Source organism: Grus americana, chromosome 3 (assembly GCF_028858705.1).
Source record: "Grus americana isolate bGruAme1 chromosome 3, bGruAme1.mat, whole genome shotgun sequence".
NCBI lineage: Eukaryota > Metazoa > Chordata > Aves > Gruiformes > Gruidae > Grus > Grus americana.
The window spans coordinates 90,853,274-90,876,962 of record NC_072854.1 but is presented as its reverse complement, the minus strand read 5'-3'; the positions used below and the strand labels follow the sequence as shown (position 1 = coordinate 90,876,962).

The 23,689-nt window shown below is 39.0% G+C and overlaps 1 protein-coding gene and 1 long non-coding RNA gene across 9 annotated transcripts in view; one reads left to right on the top strand and one right to left on the bottom strand.

Annotated features, from left to right (window-relative positions):
- LOC129204250 (uncharacterized) overlaps positions 1-2,418 on the top strand; it is a 50,336-nt gene extending 47,918 nt beyond the window's left edge. The window contains exon 3 of the long non-coding RNA XR_008576305.1: positions 2,284-2,418. This is a non-coding gene — a long non-coding RNA (uncharacterized LOC129204250). The remainder of the gene's footprint in view (positions 1-2,283) is intronic.
- LTBP1 (latent transforming growth factor beta binding protein 1) overlaps positions 1-23,689 on the bottom strand; it is a 204,155-nt gene that overhangs the window by 23,057 nt on the left and 157,409 nt on the right. For all 8 annotated transcript variants that reach the window (XM_054819834.1, XM_054819836.1, XM_054819837.1 and 5 more), the window contains 5 exons: positions 20,263-20,388; positions 12,397-12,522; positions 9,983-10,126; positions 2,497-2,679; positions 1,077-1,163 (listed from right to left, as the gene is read on the bottom strand). In XM_054819834.1, the coding sequence (XP_054675809.1) occupies positions 1,077-1,163; positions 2,497-2,679; positions 9,983-10,126; positions 12,397-12,522; positions 20,263-20,388 (666 nt within the window). The remainder of the gene's footprint in view (positions 1-1,076; positions 1,164-2,496; positions 2,680-9,982; positions 10,127-12,396; positions 12,523-20,262; positions 20,389-23,689) is intronic.

The following is a 23,689-nucleotide window of genomic DNA, read 5'->3' as shown; positions in this document are numbered from 1 at the left end:
TGCTGAGGATAACATAAAAAAAATGTTGGTAGGACAGAGACCTGAGTTCAACCATGGTCTACTCGCTAACTCAACAGTAAAACTGACCTAGTAGTGTCCTACTCAGTGAGGAAGGGTAGTTTGGAAAAGTACACATAACAATCATTAGGAAAAAATCCAAAAAATCTTTCAAGTCCCACCAGTTTTTGTCATCTCTCAGAACTGGGTCCGACAGATTAGTGATTTAGCTAGAAGCAACTCCGGCAAATCCCTATCTACCAACCATGTGATATTATGCCTTAAAAAATAGTAAATTTTACTGCATTTTTATGTGATATGAACACACAGTACTTTCTATATTTAGTTCTTGATTTGTAAAACAACAATTCCAATAGGAACAAATATGTAAAATGTGTGCTTTTCTAAAGATCCTGTAGTTGCTATGTAACCGAGAGATAATATGTTGACTTCATTTTAGCTAACACAAATACAGTGTATTTATGCCAAGGAAAATTAATCTCACAAATTATTAATATTGATGACTACTTCTCAAACTTGAAAAGGAATTTCACTGAGCTCACTCTTCCTTCTTAGTGATGCCAACTCCTTCCCACCCACACTCACCAATTCCTTCTATCACTCATATTTCTCTACAGTCTTTTGTTCGATAATTATTTCATGACGTTCTGTAATGAAAATATCATTGCTGAACTTCTTTTCAGTTTTTATATTCATTCTCACTTGTAGGTCTAATGTTTAACAGAACTTTTCTGCTCTCTCCTAATTTGTAAATTTATTTACAAATTTCAGGTGGCTTTGTATTCCATATGTAAATGAGTATTTGAGGTTTGTGGTCTCAGCATCTACTCTCAGTGTATAGCGCTTGGCTTAAATTAAACCAGAATATTACAGAGACTGTACAATTGACATTCTTAACAATCTGTCAAATGATGATTTTCAGTAATGTTTCATATCACAAGCTGTTTTTGTCACCTAATAAAATTTGAATTAGTATGTTTACATTGCTGGCTCACATTTCAGCCAATCAACTACCAGAACTTCTGAAATAATTAAACTTAGTACAAGTCAGTACTGACCTTTGTAATTCTGAGCAAGAAGCCCGTAAGATGATTCTCCAGAGGGAATGAAACCTTTTCCTTCAGGACACAAATCAGTAAATTCAGCTAGGAGAGAGAAAAAACAAAAAAAATACGTCGTTAAGTTACTCACATATGTATGTGTTACATATGTGTTTCAGGGTACTTTGAGAAATCTGAGGCGACGTTTTTGCCTTATTCACATCTATCAGGCAATCGTGCACACCTTCAGCTAAATGGGGGATGCAAACAGCTACAAAGCCGGCTACAGCCTGACTTTCCTCTGCTCTCAGTTTGCAGCGCTAGCTTTGAAAAACCTAGCTAGGGTACACACAGCACCACAGAGCTCCACGCAAACTAATTTCTCTTGCTCCTTGGCAGGAGAATGTAGTCCCTACTGGGTTTCATGGTGCACTGCAGTTATAACAATACCAGTAGCCAAATTATCTTAATTAAAGCTAGCATGGGCCTCTCTGAGCTATAGTGCAAGCTGCAATCTAGACATACCCCAACTGAGATACAACCCCCTGTCCACATTCTTCAGTCCTTATGCAGGAAGAACACTAATTGACTGCAATAGGAGAACATGGTGTGGATTACAGAGGGAAATTATTTAAAGTGTCTTGGAGACTATACAGAATCAAATAAACCTATCCAAGCAGAGAGGCTCTTTTTGTAACACATTTCATTTCATTTCGCTGATTCTAAAGTATAGTTAAAACAAGAATTAAACATGATGATACATTTGTGTGAAAAGTAATCTTTAGTGTTTAATCTCAAAAAGTTTACACATGTTCTTTCTTACGTGATTTTTTCCAGCTGGAGTCTGAATTTCAGCCATCACTGTTTATGTTTCAAGCACTGTTTTCAATATTTGTGACAAATATCATATGGCTGTGTTTTGCTAATTTAATATTTAGAGGTTAAACAATGATCTGCAGACAACATGATTAACTGAATTGTTCAGTAAGTAGCAAAATGTAAAACTAATGTCATAATATATATCAGTAATTCACACAGCTGTAGAAACAACATTACAAAGAATAGCTGCAGACTCAAAAATGCTGTAATACTTACCTTTGTTTTCCAGCTTGGGAAAAATCTAACATGTTACCACAGCATCTGGAAAAAGCTTTTGTGAGAATCCATCTTTGTTTAAATCAGTTGGAGGCAATGCTGTTTAGTAACAGGCTGTTTTTATCCCTAGGGTAACTGCAGTGAAGCCAATGGATTTACACCAGGTATGAATTATTCCTACTACCTTTTCCTCCATGGAAGTCTCCCATGGATAAGTCATGACTGAATAATACAGAATATGGGATTTAATGGGCAAGCCTTCTCCAACAGCAAAGCACTACACTACTGTTAACATAAACACAATGCTTCGCAAGTTTTCCAAGGGACAGAGCCCTCCTCTTACCAGTTCCAAAGACAGGGCATGGGAAGATTTCACAGTTATCACCCCAGCCAGCACCCAAGGTACAGCAGCACTCTTGTTTGGTTACATTGGATGTAAGCACGTTGTCGCAGAAATTAGCATCGTTCAGATTGTAGTAGCACTCCTTCTTTCCATCTTCATGTTGATCAGCCTCTACTGGTAATTCTAAAGGTGAAAACATAAACCACATAAGATGACATGTGAAGTCAATCAGTTTTACAGAAGAATCAGAAGAGCCACAGTACCTCAGTTCCACCACAGTGAACAGCAGCATCGTCAAGCAGAGAAGAAAACAGTTAAGTACAAACTCTGGTTTAACTTTTTTGTTCTTAGGAAGAATGATGGAAGGCGATAGCCTTCCTTTGACTTTATCAGACCTGTTCTCCAGCTTGGCCACAAAGGGATTCTTCATGTTTGCGTTTCTTTCATTTTTAAGCAATGCATGAACTACCTGCTGTCATGCTCAGCTCTCTAGCTATCATGCCCAACTACTGACATAGTGCTTTTCATGTTTGAACCTGGAAGCTCTTCACAGAGGTGAGCAAACATTACAACCTCATTTTACAGATAATGAAGCTAAGGCACAAACTGAAAAGGCCTGACTTTGAAAAGAATGAATATTTCCAGCCCCTTTTAATTTCACTGGGAAAAAAGCATGTTCCACACTTGAATACAAGGCCCTTTATGATTTTTGCAAAGGTAACTGCCTCACTCCATGGTAAGCAGAGGAATATAATGCAGATGTCAAGCTAACTGGCTCTGTGCTTTACTTTAAAATAGGCATCCAGCCAAGAAGTCAGATTTTCTGCCTTTAGCAGTTGCGTGGGTCCTCTCGCAGTATTTATAAGGACTGGAGGCAAAATAGTCCCTCCCATACATCCAATAAAAAACCCTATAAATAGTCAAAGACTTCTCTAATGCAAGGCACTGCTAAAGTACACCAAGAAGTGAGTTTGAAAAGAAATACCTAGTTAAAGCTTCTGTGTTTCCAGAACTGTCTATCTATCCTTGCACTTCCACAGAATTCTCATCAAGAGCTTAGAAGTGGAAACTATCACACAAAATTTTTACTCACACTGGATTAATATGAAAAACTTTTCATAGACCATCCATAAAGTGAGTTCTAAAATTACAAATGCTAACATTTATTATCAAACCCAAAACTTTGTTCAGGAACTTAAGATAGATAAATCTTGAGGCAACTAGTTTATTTTCTTTTTATCTTGGGAAATCCTTTACGCTTAGCACTTAACAAATGTTTAATTCACAAAAACTTACTAAAAATTATTGCACGGTGGCTGATTTTCCATTATTTGAGATTTCATTCATGTCTACTCAGGCTCTCGCACAATATGCCAAGCATGAGACATTTCTCAAGTAACACATGTATCTGGGCCGGAATCAACACCTTATTTTATACCTGAGTGACAATGCATTTCAAAATGCTAGAAGATTAGTAAGACCCAAAGAGCTGAGGCCTGTAAACTATGTTTGTTTGCCTTGCAGTTCTTTTCAGGAAAGGGCTTAAGGCTGGCCCACTTACAAGTATTGGTAAACCTGGGAGAGCCAAGTTCACTTGACCACCTCAGCTGTCCACCTCTGTTTGTCTCTTAGTGATCAAGCTCAGCCTCTTTATGCCAGGTATAGGATGGATTTTCATCTAATCCCATCCACTTAAAAAAGAATGGCTGTGAGGTGGGAGCTTGACGATAGTGATTGTCCAACACATGCCGAAGGAATTAAAGGAACTCCAGCTCTTGCTACTTCAGCCTGTTATCCCTGCCCACCCGCATTGCCCCAAGCAGATGGAGCAAGGCAACTTCACTGAGCATACAAATACTAGACCTGTTTTGAGAAAAGCGGGTTTAAAAATGGCCAGTATGGATTGCCTATTATTGCACGTCAATAGTATGAACGTGTGTAATAGTTCTTTTGGCTTCTAATTCCGGACAGACAATTGGATTTATTTCTGTTTTCCTCAGAAAAGTGACTGGTTTGGGAGGTTGAAGGGCTGGCAGACACCTCTATTCAAATTTAGTACAATGTTGCCACCTACAAGGCAAACTTTCCTTTGCTGTTTTGCCAATGTAACTAAGTTGTACATTAAAGGAAACACCCAGCTGAGTGCTTATTTCATCTTTGTTAGTTTAGCCTGTGGTCTCCCCTCATCAGATAATTACAATTTTCCATAATGTGCCGAATTTCATAAAGTGTGGTGGTTTTGCGGTATCAGCTGCTATCCAATAGGAACTACGGTAAGACTATCATGTGTCACAGAAATGCAACTGAACTAAATCTGTTATTCCAAGGTGAGAGAGCAGTACTTTAGTCACCAAATTATACATTTTCCTTGGCCATTTGCCATTTTTCTAACTGAATCAAAGCCAAATCTTCAACAGGAGAAAGAGCATGGCACTTTTCACTCTGTTTACCCGAGAAAGAACACCAGGAGCTGCCCTGGGAGGAAGGGGAGACAATCTCATCATGTCATTGTTTCTTCCCATTTTACATATGATGTGTTGGTTTCTCCTCCCATTATCTGTTCAGCAGCTTAAAAGTCTGTTGTTTACACAGCTGTGACTGAGGGTTAGTCAAGCAGGCGTTGTGAATGTTTGGAAAGCAAATGAGACACAAATCTTTTATATTTTTTTTTTTTTTAAACCAAGACCAGTCTGTGTCTACAAGCTTATAATATCTCTCTCATACATTATTAACCATTTAGTAAACAGGTTGTTTTTGAAAGTGGTTTCACTAGTATGTTGACAAAATATGAAATGGATATTTATTTTTTGTATCATTGTTACAGGTTTTTTGTTGTTAGAAAATGTAAAGTATTGTCTACCTAAGGCACGCTGGTAAAGGAACATAATTTTATCTGGTTGTTGATATGACTGTTCTATTAACAGCCTATAAGTGAGATTCCATATAGTTGCTGCTAGGTTGAACTCTGAAGTATTTATTAGAAACAGATTTATATATCTTAGCATAACCTTGATCCACAGTATGCTTCAGCATGAGTTTGGTGCAAAAGTCCACTAGTAATATAGGACTCAGTGGATAACCAGGATATTAGCATACTCTTAGACTTTAGCATACACTTAAATACTTGCCTAAATAGGGGCCTGTTAACAATTGTGATCTGAAAAAAATGAAACATATAAAACTGATGGGATCTTAAATACTGCAACTGTGTACTGATGCCTCTTATTCACAGCTGGAATCAGTAAGGAAGTTGCTAAAGTGAAAAATCATCACAAGTTCATGACTTCTAAACCCTCAGCAAAGACTCTAGTGACTCTGAGCACACAGCTTGAGGACCACACACTTTCAGAATTTGATTTTCAAAAAGACAGTAAAAGTAGATTGGTATGTGCCCATCGATAGGGTATACTTGTTTAGATTTCTCAATTGGCTCCACATGTGGTAAGTTACAACATCTAACGTGTGTGCGTGCAGTGTGTACGTACAGTTCAGGGATTAGTGCAAGTGAAGCACATTTAGAAATTACATCTAAGACCATGTTCATAGATGACTGAAATTCAGATTGTTATTTACCTTAGAAAAACACATGCATATTGCCAGTAAAAAATAACACAAATACAAAGAGTTTTCTTTAAAGTCTTAATGTTTAGGAAACCCTTAAAGTTTAGGAAATTTAGAATTTGTCCTCAAGCACCAAATTTCTATCCTTGAGGAAGCTCTTGGATCAGATTTATAAACTGTTACTAGGCAGCCTCAAATTTTTTGTGCTGGTCATTGGTTAGATTAGGAGGAGCATGATTTTATTTTAATACAAATTAGTCTAGTAGGTATTCATGTTTCATTGAATCGTAGAACAGTTTGGGTTGGAAGGGTCCTTTAAAGGCCATCTAGCCAACCTCCCTGCAATGAACAGGGACACCTTCAACTAGATCAGGTTGCTCAGAGTCTCGTCCAACCTGACTTTGGACATGTTTGGCCACCAAAACTGGGATTTTTACTTGTAAATACTGTTAAATATCTTGCCATAAATAACTGATTGTATTTCATGTAGCCAGGAGAAAGCAATATCAAAATTAGTTGTGGGTACCTAAGTGGGCCCTGGTACCTTAGTGGAGTTCTCTCCCTGGAATTCTTTTCACTGGCTGAGCCGTTACCCAAACTTCTGATCATACTGACCTTTGCATATGTAAGCCAGATTCCTGCTGATATGCTTATGCTTACACACACGCTTTTGTTTGCAGTTGTCATTTTAAATCATACCTATTATAATTCTCAAATATATACTATCCATTATAGCTTCTGGATTCAATGCAGTAAGATATATTAGTAATATGTTAGTATATGTTAGTAATTTGTACGCATACTAGAACATGCATTTTTCTTATGCAGAAACAATTAAAACCACAGGATTATTACTCAAACTGCATTCAGCTTGGTACTTGCTAGAAATACATCATAACTGGCTTTATATATCTTGTTAAAAGAATAAATGAGAAAACTTTAACCCAAACTAGGCGTTTTTTTCTCCCTTAGGTACAAACGTATAACAGCAAAGCTTCATCTGATACAAAACAGAGTTCTTTCCTCTTCTATCTTTTCTTCCTTCTGAAGCATTTGCTACATTTTGTGAATGGCAGGGCAGAGAGTAGGGGAGTAAGACAATGAAACCTTGCACAATTACTTTTTTTTGTTGTTTTGTTACTAGAACGTGACAATATGGGCTAGGATTCTTGATACATGCACTGAGAGGATTGTCTCAGGACACAGCTAGCAATAGATAAATTTCCACTAAGTAAAATCTGAATAGAAGGAAGTCTCAAGAGCCCCAATGGCAAGTAAAGAAAAATGTGCACACACAGCATTCCACAAAGCTAACTGCCTTTAACCACATGGAAAAAGTTTCCAAATTAAAGTAACATTTGAACAATCTTCACCTATTTCCACTTGGTATGAGGTGGACGAACATTTCTTTATGCACAAAAATACAAAATGAGGAATAAGCAAAAGCTGAGTAAGCCACATTGAAGTATAGATATCTGGAACGAGGTAACGCAGATTAAATTCTTCCTTTCTGAAAATAGGCATGATGCAAGCTAATGCTGACAGATGATGTCCACATGCACCGTAGGAGCTCTCAAAGCACCGCAACTGACTTGAGTATGTGGCTTGTTCAAAGCCAGAGGACATGTGGCTATTCCATCGCTCTTTGCAGGGAGGTAGCTTGTTATGCCTATATGATCATGCTGCAGCGTGTCTTGGGGGAGGCTGAAGTACTCATCGCTGGGCAAACCAACATAGCGGTTACTGCTCATCCTGCAATGAGCATATGGGTCTTATGCCACTTACTGATGGGGACGAAAAGACTGGTTTTGTTCCCTCTTCAGCTGACAGCTGCACAAGGGCCACCCATTGGTTCTCAGAACAAAATAGGAACAAGCAAAGTGAGCAGATGTAGAAGAATGAAGTGTGTATTGTCCGTTCCCGAAATGTCAAATCCAGAGGTACATGGGGCAGTGGCTCCACTTGACTGGTCAGTCACTGAGGTTTTGAGAAACATAAGCCAACTGATAAGAGTAGAAAAAAAAACCCAGCAAGGCTGCAGGATGTACAGGAAAGCAAGAATCCTTTTTAAGAAGAACTAACAGCAGTACTTTCCTCCTTTTACTTTGGAAGAAAAGAGAATAAATAGTAAGATCTCTGTTCCTAGTACTGCCACTTCTCCTTATTCTAGTTCAAGAGCCTATGGTGTAAAGTACATCTCACTGGCTCCTAATTTCCAGGTCTTCTGTTCTCCTATGTGAGATCCTCCTCCTTGATAACCTTATCAGAGAAGAAACAAAGCACATGTTTTTTTAAGGCCTGATGAAGGCTGGAGGGGAAGGAAGAATGGCTTCAGTACTGAGAGTAGAGTGTTCATCTGTTGACAGTACAATCAGCCACACTGGGTTTTCATCCCCTCCCTCCCCACAGTAACGTTTGGGTACGTCCTTGAATGCTCCTTGGACTTGATTTCTTTTTACATGGGCTCAGGTCCCCTGCTAATTTCTTCAGCTTTGGTTTTGTTTTGACAAGTAGCTGAATTCTCCCAAGTACTACCTCCTCACAGTACCAAAATGAAGATGGCATTCACGTCTCGGGCAAATCTTGATAATATAATTTAAACACTCTTCCATATATGCACGGAATAACTTTAAATGCTGCTATCATCAGTGGGTATTTAAGCTAATCTGCTTCGTGATGGCAAGGTACTTCAGTATTTTCCCTTGTAAGCAGGAATGGCAGCAGTACCACTAGGCATTGCTCTGCTGCCTCAGCCATCTTACTTTTTTTCATTCCTCCTTCATAAAACAAGCTCCTGTAAGTCTGAATCTTTCTCACAAGATTTTGCAAGGGTTTCAGTTTGTCAGTCAGCTGTTAATGATATTTCACAGGCAACTTCTTGAGTGTTGCTGAGTGCTACATTCAGTGATCTAAATACTTGTTGCAATTAGGTCACAGATATTTCAACCTTGTTTACAAGTCTGAAAGACCATGAGTGATAGGAGAAAATGGCCACAGCCTTGTAAGCTGTAGGGTCTGCATCCTGGCACTAGAGCCAGTTATTCTAAAGGTTTCCGGAAGCTAGATCAGCACGCAGTGTAAGAACAAAATAAGAAAAATACCAAGATTTGCATTCTGGAGGGGGAAAAAAAACAAACCCAACTGTGCAAGTAAATCCCTTAATTTCTTGTACTCTGTTGCTCTTTATTGTGGGCTTGTTCCTTTCTCCAAACTGGATCGGTGGAGGCCACGTTAGGAGTTCTAAACACATTTTTAATGAGCATGTTTCTAGTAGTATTTGCAACACCCAAAACATCTGATAACAAAAGCTCACAAATCCAGTGCAATGAACTACTAGGAAAAACAGGAGAAAAGATGGAGCAAAACAGGCAAGGGCACTCAAAAAGCCACACAAAGAGACTGACAACAATTAAGTGTTTTGGTTTTTTGCTTTCCCAACTACCTTTTCTGAGGACTTAGGTTAGTACTAGATAATGCTAAGAGGATACTGCTATATATGAATTTTGGTTCAAATCATATGCTCCCTTAAACATTGTCCAAGCATACTAGTGGATGCTTGTAAAAATTTGAACAAAAAGAATCACTCAGGCCACAGCCTTGATTCCACATCACATTTCATTCTTACAGTACAGCAGACAAGAGACTTTACTCTTAACTGCTGTAACTGTTCATTATTACTGCCAAGTCTGTTGACATATAAAATTTAGAAGGTATTTCTGCTATATTTTCACTGCTAATGATTCACTGATAAGATATTCCATCCTAGAAATGCCTCTTCTCATGCACACGCTTTCAAGAAAACAGAATTTTGAATGTTTCTGTTGTAGATAAAGCAACACCAACATTTAAACCAACTTCACCTTTCCATTGGTTACATATGTAGTGGAAATCACGCCAAGCATGCAAAAATCCATTGGCATTTTACCTGGTGAGGTGCGGAAGCGGCACTGTCCGGTCATCGGATCATACTCCTGGTTTTCATCAGAACACAGGCACAGGAAAGAACCATCGACATTTTCACAGAGGGCTTCGCCACATACTCCACTCAGCATTTCACATTCATTCACATCTGGGGAAAAAAATCCAAACCATAAATCAATTCAGACCCATTACTGACAGTTTGTTCTTTTATCTGCTGTATCTGTGCCGATATTGTCTGCCAGATTACAGATGTGATCTCTGGGGAAGGATTAAAAACTCACTAATACCTAAGTGGATTCATAAACAAGTAGTCAGTCCTTTGAAATAAAGGCCCCTGAAAGCCACAGTGCAGCTTATAGACTATTGGTGCTGATGAGGTGCTGCTTGTAGACCAGAACACTGGCTTTCATTTTTTTCAGGTTTTTCAGGTTTCTCTCTCATTTTTAAATACCTGCTTTTCTTTGTATCCTTTACGTGGGATTTAAGATTCAGACTCATTTAATTTGTTTTCTTAACTTACTTTATTATCAAACTGCCACTGAATTCAAGGAGCAAAATGAGTAGGTTTCGGTGTGATTCAGACTGCACTATGAAAAGAAAATACCCTTTTCTCCTCAAAATCCCGTTTTCCTTGGGAACATCCACTGAACAGTGAATTCCCCAGCCCCACTGCCACCACGTGTGCCTCATATGCACAGCCCCACAGTCTGCTCTGGAACCCACGGGGAATATGCCCAGGTCAGCCAGTGAGCCCCTGCCAAACACCGTGAATTTCCTTTCCCCAAAACACGCCACATATTTGTAACTTGGATTCCATATAACTGCTAACTAGTCTGCCCTGAAATGCTTTTTTGACTGATGGGAGAGTTGTCTGCTGTTTAAACAAGGGTTACCAAGTACTGTTGCGATCACTTAACTTTAGTCTCTTTTCAGTTGCTAAAGTTTACGTTTGAAAATCTACTTTGTCTACTAGTGACAGAATCTGAAAATTGTAATTTGTGTATCACAATTCAGAAATTTCTATAATTGTGGTCTGAAGTATAACTTGTGAGACAATGCTTTAGCCTTTTTACATCTTATCCAGCAAGAATGAAAATATAGTCACATGACTGTTGATTTTTGTGTATTTTCATAGAAATATGTATTTTAACTTATGGTTTGCTCAGCATTTTTAAAATGTACTTAGATTTTTCTTTATCTTTTTGCTGGATTCCTGTCATAAGGAGTAAGTCTTCTTTGGGGAATGTTGCCGGGCCAGGAACTAAAGAGACTTACCTTTTCCTAAAATTGTTTTGGTAGATAACTGGCATCAAAATTTCTAAGAGTATTTGATATTATAGAGTGTACACAAGAAAACATTATTTTATGGTGCATAATCACTTCACTGGCAACTCAAAATTAAATTTAGTTTCACACCAGCTTTTGCTTTCCTGTTTTTTTTTTCCCTCCTGTCTTTGCTTCATTTGTTTTCATCCCTGAAAAGTCACTGTATGCAAAAATAAGCATTGGTATGTTGCAAACTAAGTGCCAAATGGCATAAAGAATTTTGTAATAAAACTAATATATTAGAAAACACATACAAACACTTCTGTAAAACTTCTAACTTCTCTCTGTTCCTTATTCCATTTAGGTCTCTGTTCTTGGTAAATGTGTTTCATCCTGAGTCTGGCTTGAAGAAGTTGCCTAATGAATACCTTTCCTTGACCTGGTATTAATTTTATATTAGAAAATTGTGCTACCTCAGATGGATCTCAGGTTCAACCATCACTATTAACAACAGATCTGGAAACCTATTACTCACAAGAGGAATGTGCAGTATTTACACATCTACAAAAATCTCACATCTTTTCATGGTGATAGGTGTCTTTCCTGGAGCTTGAAGGCAACGTTAAAACCCGTTCAAATACGATATGCCTAGGGAGGTGAGTGTGCCATCTTATTCCGACTGGCTGTATCACATGCCAGGCATTACTTCCTGTAGGGGGTAGTACAGAGTTCTGGTTATTCAGCTAAGAGACTAAACAGATGTTGCATTTAAATTGGCTAAAGTATTAAATTCAATTTATTACGATTTATATTTGTGAATGGTTCTGATGTACAGAAATAGTAGACTTTCTTGTTTTGTTTGGTTTTTTTTTTTTTTAAGAGATAAAATGAGTCGCTCAGCTTATTTGCTGTTGGTTTCCATTCAATCCTAATAACAGGTTCTCATTAAACAGATACGGAGTTAAGTTTCCATCTGGCACAAAGTTCAGTGAGTAAAGCACAGCTCAACCTTATTTTACTAGTAAGTGGTACAACTTTAACCAAAAATGACGGAAAACAAAAACGTTCTTGTGAAGAAATGCATTTTGCTCCTGTGCCGCTTTTTGCTTATTAGAACCTTGCAGGAATGACTGCTTGTGCCTAAGAACTCACCCGTACACCCTTGCCCATCCTGTGGGTCCTGATACCCTTGGTAACAGAGGCAGCGATAGGAGCCATCCATATTTTCACAGAACCCGTGACTACCACATATTGTGCCATTCGCACATTCATCAACATCTGTAAGGAAGAATTTTAACATCAGACAGGCCATGTGACAGTCAAGAGCAGACATTCATGAAGAGTGCAGAAAAACAACAGACCGGCCATATTTGCAAACAGATGCAGCGATGCCCCTCTATACGTTGGGAAGGAAAAAACAAAGGACAAGACACAAATATTTAATGTAAGCATATGTACAATTTAAGAAATGGTTTCAGTGTTAACGTCACAGGAAATACCTTATGTCAGGCAACGATTTTGATCAACTGTCTCCCATCTGTTTCACCAAACCTGCTAACCATGGCATGATGCTACCTACCACAGAGTAAGACACAGTTTAAATATGACCATCTCTCTGACTGATTTACAGATTCTGCCGGTGTAGCATTATACAGCGAACAACATGTGTGAAACTGAACCCACTGTGCCTACAAGGAGAGTTCAAGGGCATGGTTGCATCCATTGTGCAGAAGTGCTGCACAGATCTCATTCTGGCTCTCAGCACAGAAGAGAATTTCATGGTGTATGTGTAAGTGGTCAATATCTGTGGACTGAGCCTTCTGGCTTTAATCCTGTAAGTTTACACATGAATAATCTTACTCAGGTAGGCAAAGTAATTACAATGCCCGTATTCTTTTTCTTTTGTAGTTCCCATTTGTGGTTTGCTGGCCTTACAAGTAAGAGTCACTTGCATGAGTAAGTCTGTTCTTTGACTCAGCTGTCCATCAGGCTATAATGAAGCAGAGCTGCTTGTGGCAGAACGTGGTGTATTACAAGTGCTAGAAATGTATTATTTTTATCTTCACTCAAAATAAGACCTAAACCCAAGGCCCTGACCATCTGTGGTCAATTAAAGATGTCATGGTGTGTTTTTCAGGAGGAAGAATATTAACTGAAACTGGGAACCTGCCAGGATAATAGGATTACTACCTTCTTGCCTTCTAAATTCCTCTGCAGTTTGAAGCAGAGAAATTACTGCTGTATTTCTTTCCTAGAAACCATTATGACTGTTAAGCAAGGTTGCTGTCCGTTTGGAATTACCTTCTGCACTGTGCCTCAGGGGGAATTACATTTTAAATGGTGAATAAAGTGATTCGCTTTTGATTTATCTGGGTACTAGCTACTATCGTTAATTCTGCACGTTAGAGTAGACCTTAATGTGGTGGAGCCTACCATCATTCTACCTTCAGTGAAGGCCTGAGGCGCTCACTGAACTAAAGAGCTGGTGGGACTGAATCCTGCATTGCCACAGAGAGGGCTTCTTCGAACAGGTGAGCAGCACTGCTGCTGGTGTCTTTCTGAAAGGAGAGAGTAGGGCTCAAACATAGTCCTTGTCTGCTCCTCCAGCTCTTCAGCTTTCCAGCAAAGATGCACCTCATTCTTCTCCTGACAGTGCTCACCAAGCAAGGACATTTTTAGTTTTAAATTGTGTCTGAAGCTCAGCTGGAAGGGAATTCTTGGTCTTTGAACCAGGTGGTCACAGCTCCCCAAGCTATCCAAATTTGAGCAGCACGTCATTACCATCCACACAGGCTACCTGTTGTGCTGCCCTCTTGCTCCCCAAGTGCTCAAATTCATCCTCATATGCTTCTGTCTGCCTCAGGGAGAGGCTTTTTTGGGGTCTTGAAATCCAGCTTTTCCTATGTGCTGTGGTTGGGGTTTGAACAGGTTTAGAATCACATATAAATTTGCAAGGCCAGAAGAGACTATCCACAACCTCTTAAACAGATAAAAAAACTGTCTCTGGCAATTTCTGTACCAGTGGAGTAAATTGTGGAATTTTAACATCTTTTTCAGAAAGGCATCTAATTTCACTTTAGGATGTTTAAGTGATGGAAAACTCACCTGATCCACTGGTTAACAACTTTCAGCTAAAATACAAAATTCATGCAAAAACTGTACGTACTACATACATCAAAATCCAGGAGACATAGATGAGTATAACTGAGAATTATAAAAAAAGTATTTGCAGATGGAACTGGCAGAATAATTTATTTTGTTTGTTGGTTTTGTCTATAAAGGTTTTAATGGTCTTTATATCTTGATTTATTAAACAAAGGAAAAATATTGAAGGAATTTATCATGGAAAGGGTTATTTATAATTTGGCAAAGAATACAATGGCTAGTATGCTTATTCTCAAGGAACTGGATATGAAAATTTGGGTGGTTTCTGCATACTGAACTTAATGAAATCTACCACAAGCCCTCCCTAGTAGAATTAATTCAGCAACAAGAGTAAGCGACATATCTGCATTAAAGCCACTGTCAAGGGTGAAAGGTCAAGTATTACCTTTGATACCCTTTTCCAGTCACCATAATGACAGAATTATAAAAGGATGCGTATAGAGTTACTGGGAGGAAGAAGATACAAATTCTTTACAGTTGTGTTTTTCTGGTCCCTCCCTCTTGCTGCTGTGCACTATACCTGCATAACATATTTTAATATTTAGTTTCATGTGATCATCAGAGTTTCACGTATCTGGTCAAAAAATCTGAATACTCTATCTCTTGTTTAGAAAATTTTGTTAAGAAAAGTTAAGGAAGGAATTCAAAATGAGTAAACAATGGTGGATTTACAGCCAGGAATTTAAGACTACAGACAATAACACAGTGTTTGTATTTTCAGTGGCCCAGTATAGTTTAATAACAAGAGTTCCTGAGCCACAGGACAGCTACTCTGTTAAAAGCCTAGAAAGAAGACACTACAACTGGGGATTTTAGAATTACGTAAGTTACAGTATTTCCCTTACTTAATTGCTAAATGTTAAAGGAAACAGGGCAATAGATCACACAGCTGGTTCTCCAAAGGTAAACTAAGGTCACTGATGAAAAAGCTGCAGAAACAAAACTTGTGATTGTAGCAAGTGTCCTAATTTGGTATATAATATAGCCACAGAAGACTGTTTTGTTTTTTAAAAGTACACAGTCTGAACATGACTGGATCTTTCAGTGTATGGGAAATTACAGAGGAGGTCCAAGCACCAAATATTTTTCCTTGTCTAGACAGCTCACTCAAAGGACTCCTGTTTTACAGCCGGAAAGGGCATTTGTTTCTTTAATCACTCTGTATAGCAGGAGGCTTGTTTGTAATCGGCAATTCTCTTGCTACAGGGAGACAAAGCAAGGGGAAGAACTAAATATGAAACTAATATATCCTATGTCTATACTGTGACTAAAGGAGTTCTCTGTAATTCCAACCTGTTTTAGAATCCATGACTCAGAGCTGCCTGCTTTAATCAAAACTCCTTTGATCTAACATCATCAGGATCTAAAGGAAAGGCAAAACGTGTGCGCTCAGGTCAACACCGTGTTCCTGTTTTCTGCCAACCTGAACAAGATGAAGGCATACTTCACCTCAGGCGTGATACTTAAATCGCACTGAAATCTACTTACATGGCAAAGTGACTGGAAGAGGAATTGTTTCCTAGGACAGTTCTGTGTAGTGCTTAGGGGAACAGAACTTTGATTCTGAGACTTCCAGGGCTGCCCATAACACCCATACATAAAAACCACTGATTAGAAAAATGAATATGTGAATAAAGACTTTGGCCATCTAGCGGCAATAATGCTGGATGGTCATTCCAATGTTGTGCCTAACAAGAAAGAGATTCTTGTTTCTCCCTTTGTGTTCTTACTGCTCTAGCCAGCATCCAGACAAGAAGTAGTTCATGCCCTAAAATGCCTCTATCAGCAAATGCACGAAGGCTGGTGAAGTCTGTGATTACTCATTGTGAAACAAGAAGGTAGCTCACTGGGGCACGCTCTGGAGATGTGTACTTGAATGTGTTTGGCAGAAGCCTAAGCTTGCTTTCTTTGGTATTTAACCAGAGATTTGGTGAAGATGTGAAGTTGTCTACTGCATAACATTTACTCCATGTAACAGATAATACTTTGCCCCCAAAGAAGTCCTAGATTTACCATACCCTTTTCCTAAAGCTGCCTTGTCTTCCCTAAATACGGGCACAATTATGGTTGTGATGAGCAGTTACAGCAAACTTCTACTCTCTTAAAATGTCTTTGGTGGCAGAGGTAACAGTTAGGCACTGTTCACAGCTCTGCTCTTTGTTTCCTGATTTTCAAACGTGGTCATCTTAAACGATGGACGATGTAGCATCTTGGCGTACAGATTTGTAAATTATTTGTTGATCACAGAATGATCTGTGGATGCTGTGTGCAAGCATCCAAAGGGCTCAGATGGGTGACTTAATCAGTGGACAAGGAAAGGAGAACAGGATACAAGACAGTAAGTGAGGGGAAAGGAAGAAGCAGAGGTTGGAGAGCTCTCGTGGGATGTGTAAGTTTTTTTGGAGTGCCTGTTGAGGCAGGCAGTGAAGCTCAGGGCTTGGAGCAGAGAGGGAAAAGCGAGGGAGCCACTGAGAGACATATGGGATTGGACATGGAGACAGAAGAGGCGCTTGGGGCAGGGTATTGACTTAAGCATCAGAGAACCTCTAACGAGTTTTTGCCAACACAGTTGACTAGCAGCCAACTGGGTAAAACGCTGCCTTTATGGGAACCCCAGAGAGCTCGACAGGGAGCTAGGGAGTGCTCCGAGAGCCTCCTGTTCAGAGAGCCTGGCGCAGCCAAATTGCTGAGCCTGGGGCCAGGCAGCAGTGGAATGTCACCGCTACAACAAAAGTTTGTCTACACCTTGGAAGAAGACACAGTCTCCACAGCTGTTCAGTTTACTTTGGCCAATGGCCATAAAAACTTCATACCAGAACTGAACCACATGGGATTCTTAAATGTTTTATGTTGTTGTTGTTTCTGACTTTTCAAAAAAACGAGTCAAATTTGTACAAAAACAGTCTGGAGATATGGAAAATCTGCTCCCCAGGTACAGAGAGGTGTCTGAATCCAGCAAAATTTCCTCAGGTTCTTTCTCTGATGGTATAAACAGTTATTCTCACTCACTTAACTAGAAGTAAATTCGCAGAGGCACCTAGTGTAAAGAACAGTAGCTAGCTCCTGTGGCTGGAAGCCACATCCTTTCTCAATACCTGGAATGTCACACGTTCCTTTGGTTTCTGATCCTTTTGTTTCATCTTGCCTTTTTGCATGAAGCTGACACCACTACAAATATTAACACTGACACCATCGGTGCTCCCTTCAAACGAGTTTTTTCAACTCTAGAATTGTTTTTATTAAAATGACAGAATGGAGAAACTAATCGTGGTAGAAGAGGAGTGCTGCTGCTTCAGAAGACTAGAAGTACCCTTGCTCCGCCAAGTTATTAAAATACTTTTCCAAGTGCTGAATATAAAGTCTGATCTGTATTCCATACACACCACCAATTACTTGTGAAGCACGCTCAACTGGTTTTGTACTTGTTTTTTTCTTCATTAAAAAGTTCCAAAACTACTCACAGTCCTGGAAATAAGATCTTGTGATTTCATCTTTTTCTATTTAGTAAAAGTTTGCCTTTTTTTTTTCTTCTAATGGAGATTAACTTTGTACTACTTCATCATATGTGATGGTAACCCTTCCCTGGGAACTGTGCAACTTTATTAACTGTCAGAGATCCAGACAGAGGGGCTCATTGTTTCTGGTACATGCCCTAAAATTAGATGCCACCGACTTTTTTTTTTTAAAGTTGTGTTTCTATTCATTTCTGCCTTTTTAAATTTCGGAGAGTTTGATTTCACAGGGTGAATAAGTGTTCTTCTAACTTTGGTTTGGAATAAAGTGTTTGGTTTCTACTAAGAGCAGGCTGCATTCTTCTCTGACCACTTTTTTTTTTTTAGCTATGCTCAACAGTGAGGCAAAACACCTGCTACTACTTTTCTTGCAGAGAATTTGAAGATATTTAACCATATCCTTCCTAAACACTGGGTGAAATGTATACATGCTGCCAAAAGAGTCCAGGAACATGCTTTGGAATTATGCCCGTTACTTGAAATCACAAAATACTGCCTGGCCCATCAATCACTGGAGTTATTCAGATTCGCTCTCTAGCCTACTTGACCAGGCTTTTGTCTTGGCAGTAAGAGAATGTTTCTTTCAACTTCTGCCATGATTACAAAATAAAGTAAATGTTTAGAGAGGAAAAAGCACCAAAAATACTGCAGGATTTTTTTTAGTTATCAATAATAATTAAAACACAAATAGTGTGTTTGATGTCATGCTATATCTAAATATACAGCACTTATTCCCTTACATCAGCCTAACAGTACTCTTGCCAGTAGTGTATTTAATTTCATTAGATATTATATTACTAACTATATGGCAGGTTATATGCCAGCTCAAACAATAATGCTGTAAGGCTGTTTTTCCTGTGGTAAAAGTAGGGGGAGTAAATGCAACAGTCAGAAGTTTCAATACAACTCCTCCACTGAAGGAAGAACCTCTTCCCTATCCCTAAGTGAACTATGAGAGGAGCTGGCCCATGAAAACCAATCCCATAGGGACTTACTAGCCTGTAATTTGGGATAGAGAACAGCTTGCTTCTTGGATGCCCGAGATCCACTGCCCATAGGTTTTAAGACCGAGCTATCATCTGCTCAGTGCTTCTCCTCTGCACGCATCCTGCCAAACTACCACCATTTAACTTTCTCCCCTTCTGAACTTTTCCCACAAGGCTTGTCTTGAACAGTCCTCTCATCCATAAGAGCAGCCATTCTTTACCCAGTTAGGGGCATTTTTGTTTTCTGTCAGCACCACTGACTACACAAAGCCACATAACTTCTTGGTATCATTGAGCACAAGTCTCCTATTTTAAATTCAGTGCAGGAGAGCAGCATCACTAGCAAGAGTGTGCATTCCATTAGCAGCAAGATATATTCTCATGCTATAACCAAATAAAAACCCTAGTTACACTTAAATTCTGGGCTCCTGGCTAATGTTTCTCACCAGTGTTATTATTGGAGCAGCTTTTACAACCTTGTATGAAAAATACCTGTATAAGCATACCTGCATACACTTACTCAGAATAAGCTGGCTTTGGCACTGTAAACATCTAATTACTGCTATTTACTCCATTTCTGCCATTTCAAAATGCCTGAGGTTTTATCATAGATAGCATTTTACTACAATTTCTCACTGGAGTTACTTCTGTTGTAGGGATGCTTCATCTGCATCTTTTTTTAAAAAAAAAAAATCTCAACAAGCAAAGTTCTGTTGTCTCCCACACAGCAATGAGAACATTCTGGCAGCTCAGGCTTGCTGCTAATCCACTTAAGAAGCTTTAAATTAAATAATCCTAAATATTTATGGCAGGAATGTCTTACCCACTGAAACTTATCAGAAACCTGAGTTCCAAACTCACTTTACAAGTATTTTGTATATATTTATTCCTTCCACCCCTGCTATAAGATAGAAATAATTTCCCATCTGTGAATATTTTCCCATTATTACAGATGCCCACTGGTTTCATGTATCTTAACATAAAAATATCATTTCCTCCTTTGCCATAATTTGCCATAGTTAGGTTAGTATTCCTTCTTTTTCACTCATTTCTTTTGCTCAAAAAACCACGATCCAATGTAAGATAGCAAAATTATTAAAAATCAAGTGATACACAGCTTGTAACAAACGTTAACTCCATTACGTTGCCCATTTTGTGCATTTCCTGTTATACTTCTTATGATTCAAACAGCAACACAGCACGCCGTGCATTTACAAGAAAAAGAACAAAGGGGCCTTAGGTGGCAGACTGCGGAGTTAATAGTGGTTTTGGGGTATCAGACCCAAACTGACTGCTTTTCTCACCCAACTAACAACAGCAAATCAATGGGAATGCATTATTTTAAATTGTCCCACCTTCACACGTTCGGCCGTCAGCAGACACAGAAAAGCCCCGCTCACATATGCACTGGTAGGAACCATCTGTGTTTAGACACTCCCCATGAGGTGAACAGAGGTCAGATCTCTCACATTCATTGATATCTGAAAACACAGAGACATTAATAGCTTTGCAAATCATCATACCCTTAATGTTAAGGCTAAGTTCAATTAGTCTTAAAGGCAGCTTTTATTCCCATCAGCTATGTAAATAGCTACGTAAACGGAGCTCATTTTCCAGAGTTACCAAATCTGGGATCATTCTTAAACTCTGTATAGGCATCAGTATGTTCTGCTGCATCATACTCTGACTGTATCACACTCTGCAATGAGGATGAGCAGATAAGCGTGATTTGTGAGATACTAGTATAAGCTCCATACTAGCCAACGTTTCTTCTCTGTTAGGGGAATTCTCAGACAGCTCCATCTCACTGCTTTTTGATTGCTGCATGCTGGTCAACTTCTGCATCTGGCTCCATGTGTTACCAGCAGGTCTGGAGTTGCATCCTTTTCTGGTAGGCTGATTTTATAGAATTTAAAGGCAAATGCTCTTTCTGGCTGATGGGGAATGGGAATGGTCCCAAAAGGTTGCTATATAAGAGGAGTCTGTCATAATTTTTTTTTTTTTTTAAAACCAACAAAACCAAACCCACAAACTTAGAAAGCATTTTTCAAACACTGCCTTTCAAACTTGTGAGTCTGAAAAACAAGCATTTCTTTCTGACTGATGTCTCAACAAGAAAACCTGCCATGAGAACTTAAGGACTGTATTTATTCATTAAGGAGGTACTGCTTTCACATGAATTATCATTCACATGGTAACTGCACTTTTGTATTTTGCTTTACAAAAAACAATTAAGAAGTTTTAAGTACCATGCTGAGTTCAAACACAAATTTACAAACAAAACTTACCCAGGTGGCTCATTCATCCATCATCACAGATACTAGAATTTCTTCTTCTTAACTGTGTCTTTTGTTGCTTAGATTCTGGCCATTGTTACAGCCATACAAAATGTATCAAAGTAGACAGTAATTTTGATAGACTAGAGAATGATTTCAATACCATAATTTCAAGACCCATGACATCCATTATAGAATTTTGTTTAGATACAGACTGATTCTATCCTGTGTGTAAACCTTCTAGGCCAGTGTCCTGAAGTTATGGCATATATGTGGAAAGAACAAAGGCGGCTCAGGGAAGGGTAGTATCTGTATGAGGCGCACAGGGAAAAGTCAGTGCGCTGCACTTCACACAATGCCTACAACGTGTCAAGTTTCTGAATTCAAGATAAACGCAGACCAATGACATACTCTCCGAAGCTCTCAAAGTCAGGTACGGTGGGAGATCAGCAATGACAAGAACAGTACGGTACATCGTGCACACTGGTCTCAAGACTAAGCTGTCGGCTTCTTAAAACTGCCACAAAAATACTGGAAACCAAACCAGATGATTACACGTGGCAGAATGATGTATTAGAAGTCAGGAAAACAAAATTAACAATGTTAGGGAAATAGAGTATAATTCACCTGAAAGGGCAAACTGCACACTTTCTCGTGCTTTGGACTCTTTTCAGCTTTGCTCCTTACCAAAACACGTGCTCCTAATTTCTAGTCTAGTCCGGATGCAATTTAAGACACCACATTCTGTGATAAATTTGCCAGTTTAATTCAATAGCTCTCTACTTTCAGATATGGCTTTCTTTGAAGGTAATAAGGCTATGATGATCAAGTCACCCCTCATTTTTTTCTTCAAGAAAATAAAGTTTAAAAGCATTCAATCTTTTTTCCCCCTGGCTATCAGCCTTTTTTTGTTCATCTCTGAACTCTCCTCAGCTGATCAGCATCCATTTTGAGTTGCGGGCACCAGAACGTCAGTGTACAACAACGTGCCAAGATCAGCTGTATCAGTGCAAAGGAGAGGTAAACAAACCTTGCTTACTCCTGCTGGATATTCTGCTTTTTCAATCTTCTGGGGAGTGCATTAGTCCTACTGGCCACAGGGTTGCACTGGAAGCTCATATTCAGCTGACTCTCTCTGACCCCTAAATGCTTTTCAGTGACTGTGTCCCAGAAAGAAGTCCACTGCCCTACAACCATGGCTGAGACTCCTTGTTCAATACACAACTGGATATACTGAAATGCATAGCGTTTGCTCGTAGCCAGTACACCATGTGATCAAGATCACTCTGCTCTAGTGGCCTATTATCTTGATCTTTTACCATGCCCCTAATCTCTCCAGGTAAATTCTCTCAAAAATTTTGTTTTCATCTTGCTGTTACTGAACTGTGATAGACCTAACTTTCAATCATTTAAAAATGTCTCAGTTTATAATACTTTGGAGGTACTGTGGAAATATAAAGAAGTCATCATTCATGATACAAGTCTTGCTAGTTTTGTCCAGTATAAATTACAGGACAAGAAAATATACTGAAGACTTTTATCTTTGACAAATAAAAATTCTACTATTGCATCCTGTAACAGCTCACCAACAAGTAGTCAACACAGTAAAAAAAGTATAACTGTAGCAAGCTGTTATTTTTAGTGTTGGTGGTCATCTTTCTCAAGTATGGCGCTCTTACCTGAAATTATTTCCAATTTTCATTCACATTTTTCTGTTAAAACTACTGTCCATACTATCTGTCCCTTAGTTGGCTTTCAGTTTTGTTATGCTTATCCATTTAAAACATGAAGCCTGTATACTACTACTTTACATAGTGGAGTGAAGAGAATAGAGTGGTATACATGCTGCCATTGATTTATAACTTGCGATCGATTCTCTTTTATCTGCTAAAGCAAGGTCTAATACAGCACTTCCCTGTGTCACATGCAACATTTTCTGAATTAGAAAGCAGTCACATATATAAGACTCAAAACTTACAAGGAATTTACTGTTGGCTGCACAAGATCTTCAACATAGATCAGCTGGAATACAGTCTCTCGGCTCAAGTCTAAGCTGTGGGTGGGAGGGCAACCAAAGCTAAGTCCAGCTTCGTGGTCCTCCAGTCCTTTAAAGCATGAACACACTACCTCTTTCCAGCTCTAATACCATGGTTCTCATCTCATAAACACGGATGGCAAAAGGGAGTCATGAGGCACGCCTGGATGTTGTACCAACGCGGAGTTGGGATCGCTCAGAACTAAAAGCTGAGAAGTATTTTTCTGGGTTTGTCAACGCTGACTCAGCCTCAGATAACACACTCTCTTCCTCCTCACCCATCCTCCACAAAGCACCGCAAGTGTTTTAGAGGTGAGAGAGGTTTATCTAATGTGACGACACTGACTGTACTGTTCTTTCTGTTACATCGCTGATTCACAAACATAGAAGGTTTTGTCAAAATAAATGTTCTCGGGATCTGGAAAAATGCAGCACTGTATCTCTGTTAGTTCTAGTAGAGATTCTCTTTCA